Raw genomic sequence first — 17,063 nt, forward strand, 5'->3', positions numbered from 1 at the left:
TAATTTATGTTAGATTGTAGAATTCCACAATGTTTGATTAAGAGTCGAAAAGGACCCTATGAGTCTTTTCCAAAGGTGAAGCTTAGTTGCATGATATGAGAAGAAAAACCTAACTAGGACCTTGAAGATGAGCCAGCTGCTGCTGTTCATGGGAATGTTACTAACAGCAAGTCGCTGTTGCAGTTGTTCTAAATTAGCTACGCAACTTTGTGTCTGGAGAAATGATTTAGAACTAGCTGAAAATGTCCTGAATATTAGGATATTAACTTCTATTTGCTCTAAAACATATTTTTGAAAACTATGAAGATAGAGAGAAAGGTGAAGAGGGGAAGAAGCCAGGTTGACTCTACATGAGATTCCTTAAGTTACAATTAATATTAAATGATTTTAAAAGGAATTAACCATATGAAACCAAGAGAAGAAAGGAGATCAGGGACACAGAAAAGGGCAACGGGGCTAACAGGTTGAGAAGAATCTTGGTGGAAGCATATTGAGCTTTATTTCTCTACATCTCAAAGTTAAATTTCGTTTCCACTTTGACATGACACACAGCCTGAAATCACCATTCAAGTTCTCATAGTGAGGGAGGAATCCACCAGCAGGATCCTGAGAATCACCTTCTCACTTCTCCTCTTCATCTAGAAGAAAAGAGGATGGGAAAAATGGACTATCTTGAGGAATTAGAAGATACTGAGGCAGATGGCAAAACAGATGGTTAAACGGTGTCAGAAGAAATCAATAACTCTCATTTATACCAGTGGTACAGACATCTGGATACAGCACCAATATAAAACAATCTATGCTAGTACCCACAATATATACTGGACAGGGCCAGACTTGTGAGGATTAAATCAAGGCAGGAGGTTTTCCCATTCCTGACCCAGCCATGCAGTTTATCGATCCGGTGGATGCATTTCCTAAGATCCCCTCTGAAAACGCTCCAGCCGCTGTGTGCATTCAGGTGCTCTCCATGCTATCTGACATGTTTAAATGGGGAAATATCCAGTTTTGAGTTGACCTGATTTAGTATGATACCTCCACCTGTTTCTTACATTCTGCTGTAATTTTCTTTACCTCTGCCTTGTGAGGCAGGCTGGAATGATAAACAGAGTCTGTGACTATCTTCAGTAAATCCTAATTAGTCTTGATAGTTAGGTGCTCCCTGCTCTGCGTACTGTATGTCCATGTGCCTTCTCAGCAGGTTATACTTTTCCACATGTGGTTAGTGTAGGCTGAGCTACTGTTTGCCAAGATGCAAATTGGGTTAATTGCCTTTCGTGATTCTGCACTGTCTTTCTGAGGGTGAATATGACAACTTGGGGATTTAGTTTTCTGTGATGCATACTAGTAACCTCAATAAGGTTGCCAGATCTAGCAAATAAAAATACAGGATGCTCAGTTAAATTTAAATTTCAGATAAACAATCAATGCCTTTTCGTGTATGTCCTAAATGGCATGAAATTAATACTTATGGGAAGTACTGAAATCGAAATTTAACAGGGGGGCAGGGGGTGGTCGTGTCTGTATTTTATCTGGCAAACCTAAACCTCGAGGATCTGCTGGCAATTAGAAAATCAATGTAGGTAAATCTTCATTTCATTGATGAACAGTACTATTCATTACTAGTAAAGAATTATAAGTTTGGATCTACATTCAGAGTTGCATATTTTTGGGGAATTTAAAAGGTTATCACTAAATACAGATAATTTTAAGTATTTCTCACTTTTTCAAATGGCCACTTATATGCTACAAGCTCTCCAAAAATAATACCTTGCCTCATTAGTGAAGTAACATTTGATGGCGATGCTGTGTATAATAAGGTACATAAACAGTAAAAAAGAGTATTTGATTACCTTTACATTTGTCCATTCATTTAAGATGTTTTCAAGGGAAGTTGTATGTACAAGAGAGGTGGAAAAATTCCTACATTTCATTCTACTCTCCAACCTTCTTCATACCAAAGTTTCTAGACCTTCAGTCCTTCTTTTCTGTTGGACAAAGGGACTGATATTAAGACCTCATCTCATGTAGGCATCAGCTTACAACCTTCCTCTAGGATAAAGTGGAGGTAAGCAGTTGTACAGGGAAGGGATAAGACGGGAGCATAGGGATACTACTGGGTGGGGCTTTGCAGGCTTGAGGGGGGCTAGGGTTGGGAAGATGGGTCAGATGGCCCAAGGAATTGGGGGAAGTTTGGGGGAACAGATGAACATGGTAGATTGTCATGTATGTGGTTGAAACTATAATGTTGAGAAAACACTTTAGAAAATATAATAAGGAAGGGTTACTTGTTTAAGGTGCTTAGTAGGGGGCATCTGGCTCAGGGGCAGGCTTCTAGGGAGTGTGTGAGTGCTCATCTTGTCATAGTGTGTTATATCATTGGGTGGGGACTCATACAATGAGCGGGAATGTGTACCCCCATCCTGGGGAGGCCTGATGTTCTCAAACATAGGGAATTGTGTGTCTCAAGAGAATTCGTGGCTCCCAATGGGGGAGGACAGTCTAGTGTGTCAAGCCTTCAGCATTGTTGCAAGTATCTGTGAATCTGGTCCTTCAAACAGTGAAGCTTGGTTGTCACCGTGGGCCCTGAGGGGAGAGGGAGAGAGGAATAGAACAGATGGAAGCAGGGTAACTGGGGGCCAATGGAAGTGTTCCACAAGATCTTGCAGTGATGGATATAGGACATGTTAAATTACATCAAAAATTTATAAAAGTCTATAGGCTAAAATGTAAATGATAATGTAACTGAAAATTTAGAAAATTGTACAGTCTAAAATATAAACCATAATGTAAGCCCAAATGAAACCATGTTTGGTAGCTATCTTTCAATATCTGTGCATCAGCTACAGCAAATATAACATGAACATGTAAAAAGATCATTGCTGGGGAAGGGGGAAAAGGGTTTGATGTTGGATAAATGGGAGTCCCCTATGTTGTATATGTGACTTCACTGTGATCTAAAACTTTTTCGAAGACAAAATTAAAAATTAGAGAAAAAAAAGAAAGGCTGTAGACATTGAGGAAAAAAATGAAAGAAATTGCCTTCCCACTGTAAATACAGGGCATCACTATTACAGTGATGAAAGGCAAAATGTCAAAAACAAAGTTTTATAGGAAGTGGATTTGGCCCAAAGGATAGGGCATCCACTTATCAATGGGAGGTCTAAGGTTCAAACCCAGGGCCTCCTGATCTGTGTGATGAGCTGGTCCATGCACAGTACTGATGCACACAAAGAGTGCTGTGCCACGCAGGGCTGTCCCCCACGTAGGGGAGCCCCACATGTAAGGAGTATGCCCTATAAGGAGAGCTGCCCAGTGCGAAAAAAGTGCAGCCTGCCCAGGAATGGCACTACACACATGGAGCGCTGATACAGCAAGATGATGCAACCAAAAGAGACACAGATTCCAGGTGTTGCTGACAAGAATGCAAGCAGACCCAGAAGAACACACAGTGAATGGACACAGAGAGCAGACAATTGGAGGGGGTGGGGGGTAGGGAAAGGGAGAGAAATAAATAAATCTAAACAACAACAACAAAGTTTTATGATATTTTTCATTTTTTAATATCTCAATTCATTTTTTATTTTAGTTTTTCTAAATTAATATGTCTTCTATTTCTAATCTTTAAACCTATCATTAGTATTTCATTTTACTACTAATTGAATTTGGCAATATATTAGGCTTCATTTTTGAAGAAGTTTTGGACCACAGAGGGTTCGACTCTGGCAGGGGAGCAACACTGGTATGGGGTGTTATTGATGGGGGACACATGGTTGGGAGGGAGTTCCCCAGGGCATGTATATAGGGGGTATATAAAAATGTTCAGATATTCGTTGGTATTTTCGTAGTAGTTACAGTTATAAGCGACAACAGAGGAAATGCTGCGTTCCTAGCCAGGGGAGCTCTGTCACATTCCCCAATGGAACAGCAACAATCCCCCAAGTGCAAGGGCAAAGACCAGACCAGTGAAGAAGGATGCTCCAATGATGAACCCTTGATACTGATGACTATGCTTATGAGCCTGTGTCCCTGAAATTTCAACTAGGCCTAGAGCTGCAGGATGCCTAAGGGTTATATAATTCCTGAGAGCCTCCATGTTGCTCAAATGTGGCCACTCTCTAAGCCAAACTCAGCATGTAAATGCATTACCTTCCCCCCCAGTGTGGGATGTGACTCCTGGGGATGAGCCTCCCTGGTGCTGAGGGATTACTACTAATCATTAACTGATGATGCAACTAGAAAAAGACCTTGAATAAAAGGGGAAGGTAAAGACAAATGAGTTTATATGGATAAGAGTCTTCAATAAAGAGTCAGGAGGTCATCAGAAGGGACGCGCTTATGTACGCCTCAGCAGGATCCCAGAGATAGCCAAAGTAGATACAACCCTAGGTACTGGTTCTCCTGAAGACTACAGAGACTCACAGAGTATATAGTCTATTAACTTTAATTTAAAAAAATAAAAATAAAGTGCTGAAAGAAAAAAATAATGATTAAGTCTTTGATTGGGCCACATCAGTAGAACATTGCATCACCCCCTTGGTGGGTGGGGACTCACAGAGAAACTGCACTGCAGAGAAGGGAGGTTGGAATTTTGATGATGAGTTTTGAACTGGAGCCTTGGGAAATAAGCACAGAGCAGATGTGGCAGAGGCCCCTCGAAGAGAGATGAGCCATTCGCCTGATAGTCTACAGGTGACCTTGTGGAGAGAAGCAAACCTAAGCCTGGAGAGAATCAAGCCCTGGGGAGTAAGACAAAACCTAGAGAGCCTGATGACCTGCACCTGTTACTGGAAGAAGCCAGGACCACGGGGCCTTAAGAGGAAGAGGAAGAGGAAGGCTGACCTGCAGCAGCCATCTTGCTCCACATGTGGCAATAGACTTTGGTGAGGGAAGTAACTTATGCTTTATGGCCTGGTAACTGTAAGCTTCTACCCCAAATAAATACCCTGTATAAAAGCCAACAGACTTCTGGTATTTTGCATCAGCACCCCTTTGGCTGATTAATACAGTGGGAATAAAAGTCAAGAAGTCAGAATAGACATGACCTTAGACATGTCAGGCTATGTGTTTCCATCACACTCTAGAGAGGTGGGAGTTGAGGCTCAGAGTAGAACCACATTTTATTAATGGCTCTTAGTTTTCTTCTATTTTTTTTTGTAATGTACTCGGTATATTTTATGGGCATACTTTACTTTTTTATGATAGTATACAGTTATTCCATACCTATGCTAATTTTTCCACAATTAATTTCTTTTTGAAAGTCCTGAGTGAAAACCCCTGCAAGACATGTTAAGGAAAGGAAACTGAGAGAAGTAGTTTGACTGATTATTAGTTATCCTCATCCTTTTATCCAGACTGTGAGGAGGACCTCAGGAATACCCCTTAGAGGGAGATGTTTGAATGAGTTCTATTCTTGTCTGGGTGCTACATGAAAAGCAAGTTATTTGAGAGGAAATTTAGTTTCCAGGAAATGAATAGGAGATGACAGAATAATACTAGTCAGGAAGTATTACCTGGGAGACCACCTAACCCATCACTCAACTGGAAGAGAAACTGAGCCATTCACAGGGCAGGGTGGATTTGATAAGATGAACTTCAGCGACTTAGCCATGCCATGATGGAGCACAATTAAGGTCCCGCAATAAAAATGTATAAGGGGGAGAAAGAGAAGTCAGCAAGTGCAGCTTAGGCTACCTTTACCACGGTCCAATGTAAAATCTTAAGGAAATTTAACTAGGCAGTACATGCTGGACATTTGTAGTGAGAGGAGAAATGTTTCTCTAGAGTTTTTGTTTCATACCTTTCTGTTGTTTGACCACGTCGGCTTTGAATTTTTCATTTATTTCTCATGGTGTACTTTAGCTAATTTTTACATGTACTTTGCCGTTTTTGTCTGTTTCATGGCCATTATTTTTCTAGTATATTTTCATCTGCTAAAAATATTGATTCTCACTATGTGTGTGTGCATGTTTTTGCCTATAAAGTAGCTTTGTATGTAGGCTGAGATTTTGTATTTTCATTGTTATATGGTACTATTCTGTGGGCAGGCTTCCTTTTATTTTCCAATATTATCTTGTTTCCCTTGTTTATCTTGGCTTTTCCCTCTAAGAAACAAAGCCTCAGCCTTCTACGGCAACTTTTTGTGGAAGGTGTGGATATCTTCCTTAATACTTTGCATTTTATTTGTATTATTGTGATTTTATAATACAAAAAAGCAGTAATTAAAACAAATAAATTTGCATACAGAAATTCACCAATCAACTCAGTTTACCCCCAGGTTGGTGTATAAAAAAATTTGTTTGCCAATATATGAAAAAGAGCAAGAAACACTGGTGTATAGAGTAATTTGGGGAAAATTCCACAGCTCAACATACTAAATGAAATTTTAAAAAAGAATCAAAGACAAATATCTAAAAGTTTTGAGATAGAAAAAAATAGAAGCCATTTTGGAAAAGGACTCAGATTAATATCATTCTCTCAGCATTATATAAAGACAATAGTTAATGGCATTAGCATGTTGAAGAAAAATAACTTGAGTCTCATGAAAACAGAATAATATACCACCCCTTTCTGAGACGGGATACCATGAAATCAGAAATATAACCACCTCTTAAAGAATCAGTATAATTAAAAAGGAATTACAGAGATAATCACTTGAACCTAAAATACTTTATCATGATAGGTAAGTTGAATGTTCTGCAGTTATAAAAAAGGTGAAGGATATGGAATATTTGGAACTCTTATAGACAAATAATCTATTGGCCAAATAATAAAGTTGATTCCAGGGCTGAGATAAATTTAATTTTACTTTTGCTCTATCTTTTATATCAGGTTATAGCTACAATCTGACAGGGTTAGAAGAGACCGTCTGTATAATGCCTTAACTTCTCAGCCCTAGTACCAGCAGCTGAAATTGAATCTTGTTTACGCTGCTTACTGGTTGTGTGATTTGGGTTGTGTTTAACTTTTTTCATGTATAAAACATTGATAATAATATTATCCACTCCTTAGGATTATTGTGAATAAATGAGGGCTTATCATATAAACTCAGTAAATGTTAGATACTATAATGATTGAATTTCTTGACAGTCAATTGAAGAAATCATGACTCTTTCATCAAATTGTTTTCTAGAGTCTTTAGATGTATCCAAATTACAATTCTCTATCGATAATGTTCGTACAGACCTCAGTGTTCATGATGTCACATGAAATAAAAAACATTACAGATTAATACTAGAGATTCAAGTATTATATTTTTATTACTCATTGAAAAAGTAATCAATAGTTTTTTCCTTCCTATATAGTACTTGGTTTTTTCCTCCTTTCAATATTAATTTGCAGTGTGTCTTCTGATATTGAGATGAAAAGTGGGTTTTCGTTTCCTTCCACAATGGCATAAATAATATGATTCTAACAGTTTATAAACCTAAACACAATGGGATAGTTATTTATATTTGACAACTCATCTAAGTGTGCAGGTTAAATAAAAATATTCTCATATAAGATTTCATGATATTTACTATATGTGGATCTTTATTCAAAGAAGTTTTTAGAAGATGTATTAGTAAAATTTGAGATGGACCAAGGAGAAACCTATGTGACTTATGTGGACTAAAGTTTTTTTTAAAAATATACTTTAAAAAAATTTTTAAAGAGATACTTAGAGTACATAAATGTTACATAAAAAATATAGGGAGGGAGTTCTCCAGGGCATGCGTATAGGGTATTTTAAAATGTTCAGCTATTTGTTGGGTATTGTCATAGTAGGTAGAGTTACAAACGACGACTGAGAGAGTGCTGAGTTCCTAGCCAGGGGAACTCTGTCACCTTCCCCAATGGAACAGCAACAATCCCCCAAGTGCAAGGGCAAAGACCAGCGAAGAAGGTTGGACTCAGCAGAGTTGCAACACCTACTCTCCGGTTTGTTGGACTTACCCAGGTCAGCTTACAGGGAGGTGAGGATGGTCAATCACCACACTAGGGTACTGAGAGTGCCTACAATTGCAAGCAGGAGAATCACATCTATCAGCCATGTAGCATCTAAGCTTCCTCTCGATATAGAGGTGGAGTGGACATCACCATACCAGGGTCCACAGGATGGAGGAATAAAATATGGATTAGAGTGGATTTACTGGTATTCTACTATAGAATTATTGTGACTCTAGCAATGGAAGAAATTGTATCATAGATGTGGAGACAGTAGCCACGTAGTTGTTCAGGGCAGGGAGAGGGAAGAAGAGATGTGATGTGGGGGCATTTTGGGGACTTGGAATTGTCCTAAATGATATTGCAGGGTTAGATGCTGGACATTATATATCCTGCCATAATCCACTGAATGGACTGGGGGAGAGTGTAAACTACAATGTAAACTATAATCCACGTGGTGCAGCAGTGCTCCAAAATATATTCAGCAAATGCAATAAATGTGCGACAATGATGAAAGAAGTCGTTGATGTGGGAGGAGTGGGGGGAATAGGGTGTGGGATATATAGGAACCTATTATATTTTTTGATGTAACATTTTTTGTTATCTATGTATCTTTTTTAAAAAAGACAATAAAAAATAAAAAATGAACATATGAAAAGATTGATATATATATATATATATATATGGATTCCCATATGCCCTGCTCCCTATCCCTCCCATATTCTTCCACATTAACAACATCCTTCATTAGTGTGGTGCATTTGTTGCAATTGATGAACACATTTTGGAGCATTGCCACTAAGCGTGGATTATAGTTTACATTGTAGTTTACATTCTCTCCCACACAATTTTGTAAGTTATGACAAGATATGTAATGGCCTGTATCTGTCATTGGAATGTCATTCAGGACAATTCCCAAGTCCCGAAAATGCCCCATAAAACATCTGTTTTTCCCTCTCCCTCACCTCAGAACCTCCAGGGGCCACTGCCTCGACATCAGTAAGGAAAGTTATTCCATAGTTAGAATCACAAGTCTGTAGTATAATACCAGTAAGTCTACTCTATCTAGTCCTTTGTTTATTCCCTAATCCTGAGGATTCTGGGATGGTGATGCCCACTCCACCTCTAATTGAGAAGGGGCTTAGATCTTGTGGGGCAGATGGATGGAAGGTGTTGGGAGTCCTGCTGTGTTCTCAGATAGAGGGTGGGAGTCTCTCAAGAGCATAGGTAGTGCCTAATAGGGGAGGACAGGCCAGTACATCAAGCCCTCAATGTTGTTGCAAGTAACTATGAATTCTGTTCTTCAAGGAGTAAAGCTTGGTGGTTGCTGTGGGTCTCATGGGGAGGGTGAGGGAGGAATAGAATAGATGGTACATGGGGCATTTTGGGAGCAATGAAAGTGTTCTACATGATCTTGCAATGATGGATACAGACCATGCTACATTTCATCAAAATTTATAAAAGTGTATGGTCCAAAATATAAACCATAATGTAAATCATTGACCATGGCTAGTAGCAATGTTTCAATATTTGTACACCAATAGTAACAAATGTATGTACCATCCATGTATAAATGTTATCAATAGGGGAGAGGGGTAAAGGGAGAGGATGTTGGGTACATGGGAATCCCCCAGATTCTGTAAATGACTTTTCTGTAACCTAAAGTTTCTTTGAAGACAAAATGGAAAAAAAAAGAAACTGGGGAATAAACAGAAGAAACATCATTGTACATACAAGAAAACAGATCTTACAGTGATGAAAGGCAATGCCAAAATTTTTTAATTTTATATTTTAAAAATTATTTTTATTCCATATTTTTTTAAAAATTGTATTTTATTCATTATTTTCAAAACTTTCATTATTATTTCATTTTCTTATTAAATGTATTTGGTTATTTTGTTGGCTTCATTTTTCAAGAAGTTTTGGATCACAGAAGGGTTACAACTGTGGCAGGGGAGGATCATTGGTGTGGGGTGTCAGTGATGGGGGATGCAAAGGAGGAGGTTCACCTGGAGCATACCTATAAGGATAAAATATGTTCAAATATTCATGAAGCATTGTCACAGTGAGTGGAGATTCACACAATAACAAAACAGTATCAAATTCCCATCCTGAGGAGCTCTGCCACATTCTCTAATGGGACAGCAAGAATCCTCTGAGTACAGGGACAGTGACTAGTGAAGGAGGATGGACCACTGATGAGCCCTTGATATTGATGCCTGTACTTATGAACCCTTGCTTTTGAAAATGAAATTAAGCCTAGTATTAGAGGGTGCCTAAGAGTTACCTCCTGAGAGCCTCCTTGTTGCTCAAATGTAGCTTCTCTCTAAGCCAAACTCAGCATATAAATCCATTACTTTCCCCCAGCATGGGACATGATTCCTGGGGATGAGCCTCCCTGGCACTGAGGTATTACTACCAAGAACCAACTACTAATGCTACTGAAAAAAACCTTGACCAAAAAGGGGAAAGGGTAAAGACCAATGAGTTTATATGGCTAAGAGAATTCAAAGTGAGTTGGGAGGTCATTCTAGAGGTTATGCTTATGCATGTCTTAGCAGGATCTCATTGACTGCCAAAGTAAATATTACCTCAAATAGTGGAGCTCCTGAGAGCTCTGGAGACACCCAGACACTATGTAAACTGATCTGTTCCTCTGGGTGTGATAACCTTTTAATTGTATTAGATTCAACTGAGATGTCTGATTAAATTATGTTAAAATTAGGGCTTTGATTCAACCATATCATTAGACTGCCCACCCCCTTGGTGGGCAGATAAAACAGATTCTCACAGGGAAGTAGATGCACAGGAGAAGAACACAGAGGAAGAGACAACTTCATAAACATGGCAGAGGCCCCAGGAAAAGAGATGAGACTGACAGTCTAAGCTGACCTTGTGAAGAGAACAGAGAAGCTGAGTCTGGAAAGAAATGAGCCCTGGGAGAGAGATGAGCCTTATGCCAGCCTACAACTGAGATCAGAAGAAGCTGGGACCTCAGAGCCTTAAGAGGAAGAAGGAAGGCTGAACCTTCCATAGACATCACTCGCCATATGTCAACAGAGTTTAGTGAGGAAGTAACTTTGAGTGGACTCTTGAGGGCTTTGTAACTATAAGCTTCTACCACAAATAAATATTCATTATAAAAGCCAAACAGAGTTCTGGTACTTTGTATTAGCCCCCTTTGGCTGACCAATACAGAATGGGTTGGCCTAACAACAGGAATTTTTTAAAAATTTCTCTCCGCTTCCTCCGCCCCCCCCCCCCTCACCGGTTGTCTGTTCAACAGGAATTTTTTTAGCTCATGGTTCCAGAAGCTAGAAGACTTGCTTCCTCTTGGGTCAGTATCTCCTGGTTGGCCAGGAATCTTTGGGGTACCTTAGCTCCCCTGTCCTGTGGCCATGTATGTGGTGGCCCTCTCCTTTCTCTTCCAGGTCTCTTTGACTTCCATCTTCTGGTTGTTTTCAGTGGCTTCTCTCTTTCTGTGTTCAATTTCTCTTGATTATAAGGACTTCAGTCGTATTGTATTACCCACCCTTATTCAATCTGGACACATATTTACTAATAACATCATTGAAGTTCCTCTTTATGAATGGAACTTACAGCCACAAAACCAGGGGTTGGGACCTGATCAGACCTTTTGTGGAGGACATGATTCAATTCCCAGCAAGCTTTCAGAAAAAGAACACAATATATTATGAAAATAAAACTTAAAACCCCAGACCATAAAAACATGCAGCATTGGAAAGACTAGAGGTAGATGACAATAAGCTGAACTTCTTGCTTTATTTGAGACAAAGATAAAAATATTGATCGGATCTAGAAGTTGAAGAGGAAAATAATTTCAAGTTTCAGATTTAACAAGTTAGGAGTAACCACTAGAAGAATAAAAATAGAATATATAATTTTCAAGCCAGCACATGAGAATTTGATATAATCAATGGAAGGAAGGAAAAGGGAAAAACAAAAAAATAGAAAGATGAAAAAAGAAAACAAAGGAGAAAGAAAATTAAAATAATAGCAATTATGATCAGTATAAACATATGTACCCAGTAATAATAATTTTGAGATTCTAAGATTAAAAAGGCATAAATAATCAGAGATTTATTCTCTATAGGAAATACTAAAAAGAAAAATGCATGGAGATTGAAAATACTGAGATGAAAAAACACATAATATGCAAACATAAAGCAAGATGACATAACTATTTAAAAATTTTTTATTTTTAAAGAAGCTTTAGATTACATAAATGCTAAATCAAAAATATAGGGGATTCCCATATACCCCACCCCTTCCCCTCCACAGCTTCCCACATCAATAACATCTTTCATTAGTGTGGTTCACCTGTAACAATTGAGGGACACATATTGAAGCATTGCTACCAACCATGGACTACATTTCATATTATAATTTATACCTTGCCCCACACAATTCCCTGTTTTACAAAATGCACAATGGCCTGTATCTGGTCACCACAGTGTCACGCAGGACAATGCCCTCACTTTACACCCATTTTCCCTTCCCCTCCCCCCAAGAACCTCTTGTAGCCACTGCCTCCACATCAATGACACAAGTTCTGCCATTGCTAGGATAATACCTCATACTAGAATAATAATATAATAATAGTAAGTCTACTTTAGTCCATTGTTCATTCCCCAATCTTGAGGACCTTGGGACTGTGATACCTACTCTGTTTCTGACTGAAAGGGGCCTAGATCCCATGGGACGGATGGATGGAACTGTCTTCTTTGCAGCTGTAGACACTCTGTTTTTTGAGATGGGCATTTTCCTTCATCATTCTCTTGTTAGTTGTCCTGGGCAAGTCCAATGAACTGGAGAGTAGGTGCTGCAACTCTGTTGAGATTCAGGGCTCAGCCAGCATATGAACAGAGCAAAGACTTAAGTCTCTGGAACATGTAATTAACAAGTATAGTGCTAATTATAGGTTCAAATAAAAGGGCAGAAGAATCAGGTATAGGGAAATTATAAATGAATCTATTATATTGGGGAGCATATGCTCCAAAGTAAGGCCGATTGATAGGGTGCCGAATCCCTGAGGTTGTCTGCCCTGCCTATAGTGTCAAATGTCATAGACATCTCAGGAGCATCTCTGCTTGAGGCACTGCTTCCTGTGGCAGTCAGTGAGATCCAGCTGATACGTACCTGAAGCATAGCCTCTGGAATGACCTCCTGACTCATTTTGAAAATACTTAGCCATAAAAACTCATTTGTATTTAATATTTCCCTCTTATGGTCAAGGTCTTTTTCCAGATTCATCAATAGTTGGTGCTTGGTAATAATCCCTCAGTGCCAGAGATGCTCATCCCTGGGAGTCAAGTCCCCTGCCAGCGAGAGGGTAGTGAGTTTATATGCTGAGCTTGGTTTAGAGAAAGGCCACCTTTGAGCAACAAGGAGGTTTTCAGGAGGTAACTCTTAGGCAATATGTAATAATAAGCTAAGATTCAATTTCACAAGAAAAGGTTCATGAGTACAATCATCAATATAAAGTCTTGGCATAATGGTCTGTCCTCCTTTGCTAGGCATTGCCCATGTACTTGGGGAATTCTTGCTCGTTTAGAGAATGTAGCAGGACTCCCCAGGATGAGAATTCAATATTCTTTCTGTTATTGTGTGGGTTTCCACCCACCGAGACAGTGCCGCATGACTACTTGAACATATTCTTATGCATTAGAGCACGGGTTCATAACCTTTTTTTGTTCCACAGACCCCTTTACCAGTCAGGGGAAAACCACAGACTCCTTACTAAGTCCACACTTTACTGTATTACTTAATAAATATATCACACCCGCACCAACACGTCCCCACAAAAATGTTTTTATGATCTTCAGTTCAAGCTCATGGACCCTTTGTTAATAACCCCTGCCCTAGAGGCAAGCCCCAGGTGCACCCCTCCCCACACATCCCCCATCACTGATACCCTGAACCAGTGATCCTTCCCTTCCACAGTTGTGACCCTTCTGTGATCCAAAATCTCCCTAAAAACAAAGCCAAAAAAACCACAAAATTAATAAAAAATAACAAATAAAATACAAAAATAAAATAGGTTTTAAAATTCATTTTGTCTTTCTTCACTGTAAGATCTGTTGTCTTCTATGTACAGTGACAACATCCTCCGTATGTTCCCCCAGTGTCCCACTCCCCTTCTCTTTATCTTCAAAGAGGCTTTGGGTCACAGAAAGGTCTCATAGAAAATATAGGGGATTCCCATATTCCTAACACCCTCCTCTCTCCCACTCTACCCTATTAATAACATTTTACATGTAGATGGTACATTTATTACAATTGATGTACAAATATTGAAGCATTTCTACTAATCATGATCAGTGGTTTATATTATAGCTTACATATTGCACTGTACACTTTTATAGGTTTTGACAAAATTTAAAATGGCCTATATCTGCTATTGCAAGATCATATAGAACAATTCCAATGCCCTAAAAATGCCCTATGTTCCATCTATTTTATTCTTCCCTACCCCTCCCCTTGGAATTGATGGTAACCACTAAGCTTTAATAGTTAAAGAATTAAGGTTCATAGTTACATACAATAATATTGAGGACGTAACTTATTTGGTTGGTTTTCTTTTATTAGGGAACATAACTATTTTTAACATGGACAAAAATTTAAAGCAAAATCTTCATGCATGACAAAAGGTGTTTTTAATACCAGCAAACATAATAATAAATAAACAGTAGGGATCACAATAGCTTCTGTTAACATGTTTCTATACATATTTTTTAAGATAGATAGATGCATAGACACACAGATATAGAGATACATAGATAAGCTGCTTAAAAATCCACTTTGTTTACATTTATACATAGACTGGATGATAGGTATTTTATCTATAGATAAAGGGATAATAGAAAGGGATGAAAGACAGTTATTATTTTCAGTAATGTTTAGTAATGCAACTAAAACCAATATAAAAATGTGGTTCAAGGATTTCTTCATGAATTCATTTATTTCACCCCAAGCCTTGGATTATTCCCTTTCTCGTGGCACTTTAATTGATTCAGTACCTTCAGAGGGACCTGCTTTAGCTTGCTGTTTCCTAGAATTAGGATAAATGAGTGACCCCAGGGATAGATGATTGTAATTGTCACACCAAAAATAAACAGCAGTTTGTTCTCTGGCACAAGATAATATGAAATTTCTATAACAATGCCCATAAAATACAAGATAAAGAGGATGATAAAAGACATCAAAACTTTCATTGCTTTCAGATGAGCTTCTGTGCTGGCATCTCTGAAGCCCGAGACATTCGATTGCATCTGCCTGTAGTGTCTCCAAAGGGAAATGAGTAACAAGAAGCTCGTAATCAGGGATAGAGTGAAGAGGAAAAGGACTCCCAGGTTGAGTAAAGCCTGGTCAAGAAAGAATTGGCTTTTATGCATGCCGGGATGCCAAGTTCTGTTTCTAGTCTGGATTCTAGAATCATTAATAATTTTCGCAAGTTGTGGAAAAGTAAGTAACCATGAAATAAGCAAGAATCCCATCAAAAGGAAAAGAACTCTGTTGATTCTGCTCTTTAGCCAGAGGAAAATGTGGTGGGAAAAATTTGCTATCTTTAGGAAATAGAAGATGCTGAGGCTGGTGGCAAACCAGATACTTGATTGATTGACAATTATCCATAAGTAACTAAAATCTTCAATTACGGCATATGTATACATATCTGGAGAGAAGATCTTTATAAATCCATCTGTAATTATCAGCCATATCAGACAAATTCTGGAAATAGCCAAGCCAGTGAGAATGAAGCCAATCATAGAGATCTTCTTGTTCTTTACACAGTCAGCACAGTTTACAAGCCCAATAAATCCATTACCTAATACTCCCAAAATTGACTCACTAAGAGCAACAAAAATGAAGATACTCTCCACTACGCCGACCATATCTGCTGATGTCTAATTTTGCTTCTATTACATCTATTTCAAGATTACCTGCTGCAGAATGAGGCATGTACTGGCTGCTTGAAGGAAGAATAAATTTCCCCTTTTTCTTTATTATATAAAGATTTAGAATGCCCAGTAATATCCTGTGATGGGATCCAAAATATCCTGATGGAGACTCCCCCAGTTACTTCTATAGAAACTTTGCTTTCCAGAGAAATGTGTCTAGAGGCCACATACAATTTGTTAAGATGCAAATGATGGTTTCTGTTTCATGGATTTGCTTGCCTTCTTGAGACTATTTTGCATTTATTTACCTGAATTGCAGATAGGAGTGTCAAACAAATACGTAAAGGATATAAAATAAAACAGAAACAAAAGTTGGACTTTAGTTCTTCTTTTTAATATGAAAGCAATTATTATGTTGTGTTTGTAATCACGTAAAAAAGGTATATAGAAGCAATAAATTTAGCCACTGTAGATAGTTACTTTGAATAAATAAAGGCACAAAGAAATACATTTTCTCCATTTTTCTGGTAACGTAGACACAACTTATAACAAAGAGGACAATAGCTAATTAGTCAATCATATAACAAGTGCCATTTTTAAAAAAATCAATTTTCTTTATTCTTTTTTTAAAAACATTTATTTATTTCTCTCCCCTTCCCTCCCCTCCCCCGCCCCAATTGTCTGTTCTCTGTGTCTATTTGCTGTGTGTTCTTCTTTGTCTGCTTCTGTTGTTGTCAGCGGCAGGGGAATCTGTGTTTCTTTTTGTTGCGTCATCTTGTTCTGTCAGCTCACCGTGTGTGCGGCGCCATTCCTGGGCAGGCTGCACTTTGTTTCGCGCTGGACGGCTCTCCTTACAGGGCACACTCCTTGCACATGGGGGTCCCCTACACGGGGGACACCCCTGTGTGGCAGGGCAGTCCTTGCTCGCATCAGCACTGCACGTGGGCCAGCTCCACATGGGTCAAGGAGACCCAGAGTTTGAACCGTGGCCCTCCCATGTGGTAGACAGATGCCCTAACTACTGGGCCAAGTCTGCTTCCCATAACAAGTACATTTTAGTTAAGGTAGGTATTAGAAGCCTTTTTGTTACATTATTAAATATAGTTCAGATTTTAATTTTTAATTAAAATTTAAGCTCCACTCTGGATATGGAAAATTGCACAAATATTATCTCACAAAATTTTTGCTGTTTAAAAATTCATAGTCTTCCCATCCATT

The 17,063-nt window shown here is 38.6% G+C and overlaps 1 protein-coding gene and 1 pseudogene across 1 annotated transcript; both read right to left on the bottom strand.

Annotated features, from left to right (window-relative positions):
* Positions 1-397: 397 nt before the first annotated feature.
* Positions 398-984, bottom strand: LOC105747080 (taste receptor type 2 member 7-like; annotated as a pseudogene).
* Positions 985-14,906: 13,922 nt separating this feature from the next.
* Positions 14,907-15,839, bottom strand: LOC101417068 (taste receptor type 2 member 10-like). The gene has a single exon (XM_004468276.1). The coding sequence runs from the start codon at positions 15,837-15,839 to the stop codon at positions 14,907-14,909; it is 933 nt and encodes a 310-aa protein (XP_004468333.1).
* Positions 15,840-17,063: the final 1,224 nt, after the last annotated feature.

This window comes from Dasypus novemcinctus, chromosome 20, assembly GCF_030445035.2.
Source record: "Dasypus novemcinctus isolate mDasNov1 chromosome 20, mDasNov1.1.hap2, whole genome shotgun sequence".
Lineage (NCBI taxonomy): Eukaryota > Metazoa > Chordata > Mammalia > Cingulata > Dasypodidae > Dasypus > Dasypus novemcinctus.

Coding starts and splice junctions, on each gene's coding strand:
- LOC101417068 (XM_004468276.1), bottom strand. CDS start 15,839: ATGGTCGGCGTAGTGGAGAGTATCTTCATTTTTGTTGCTCTTAGTGAG.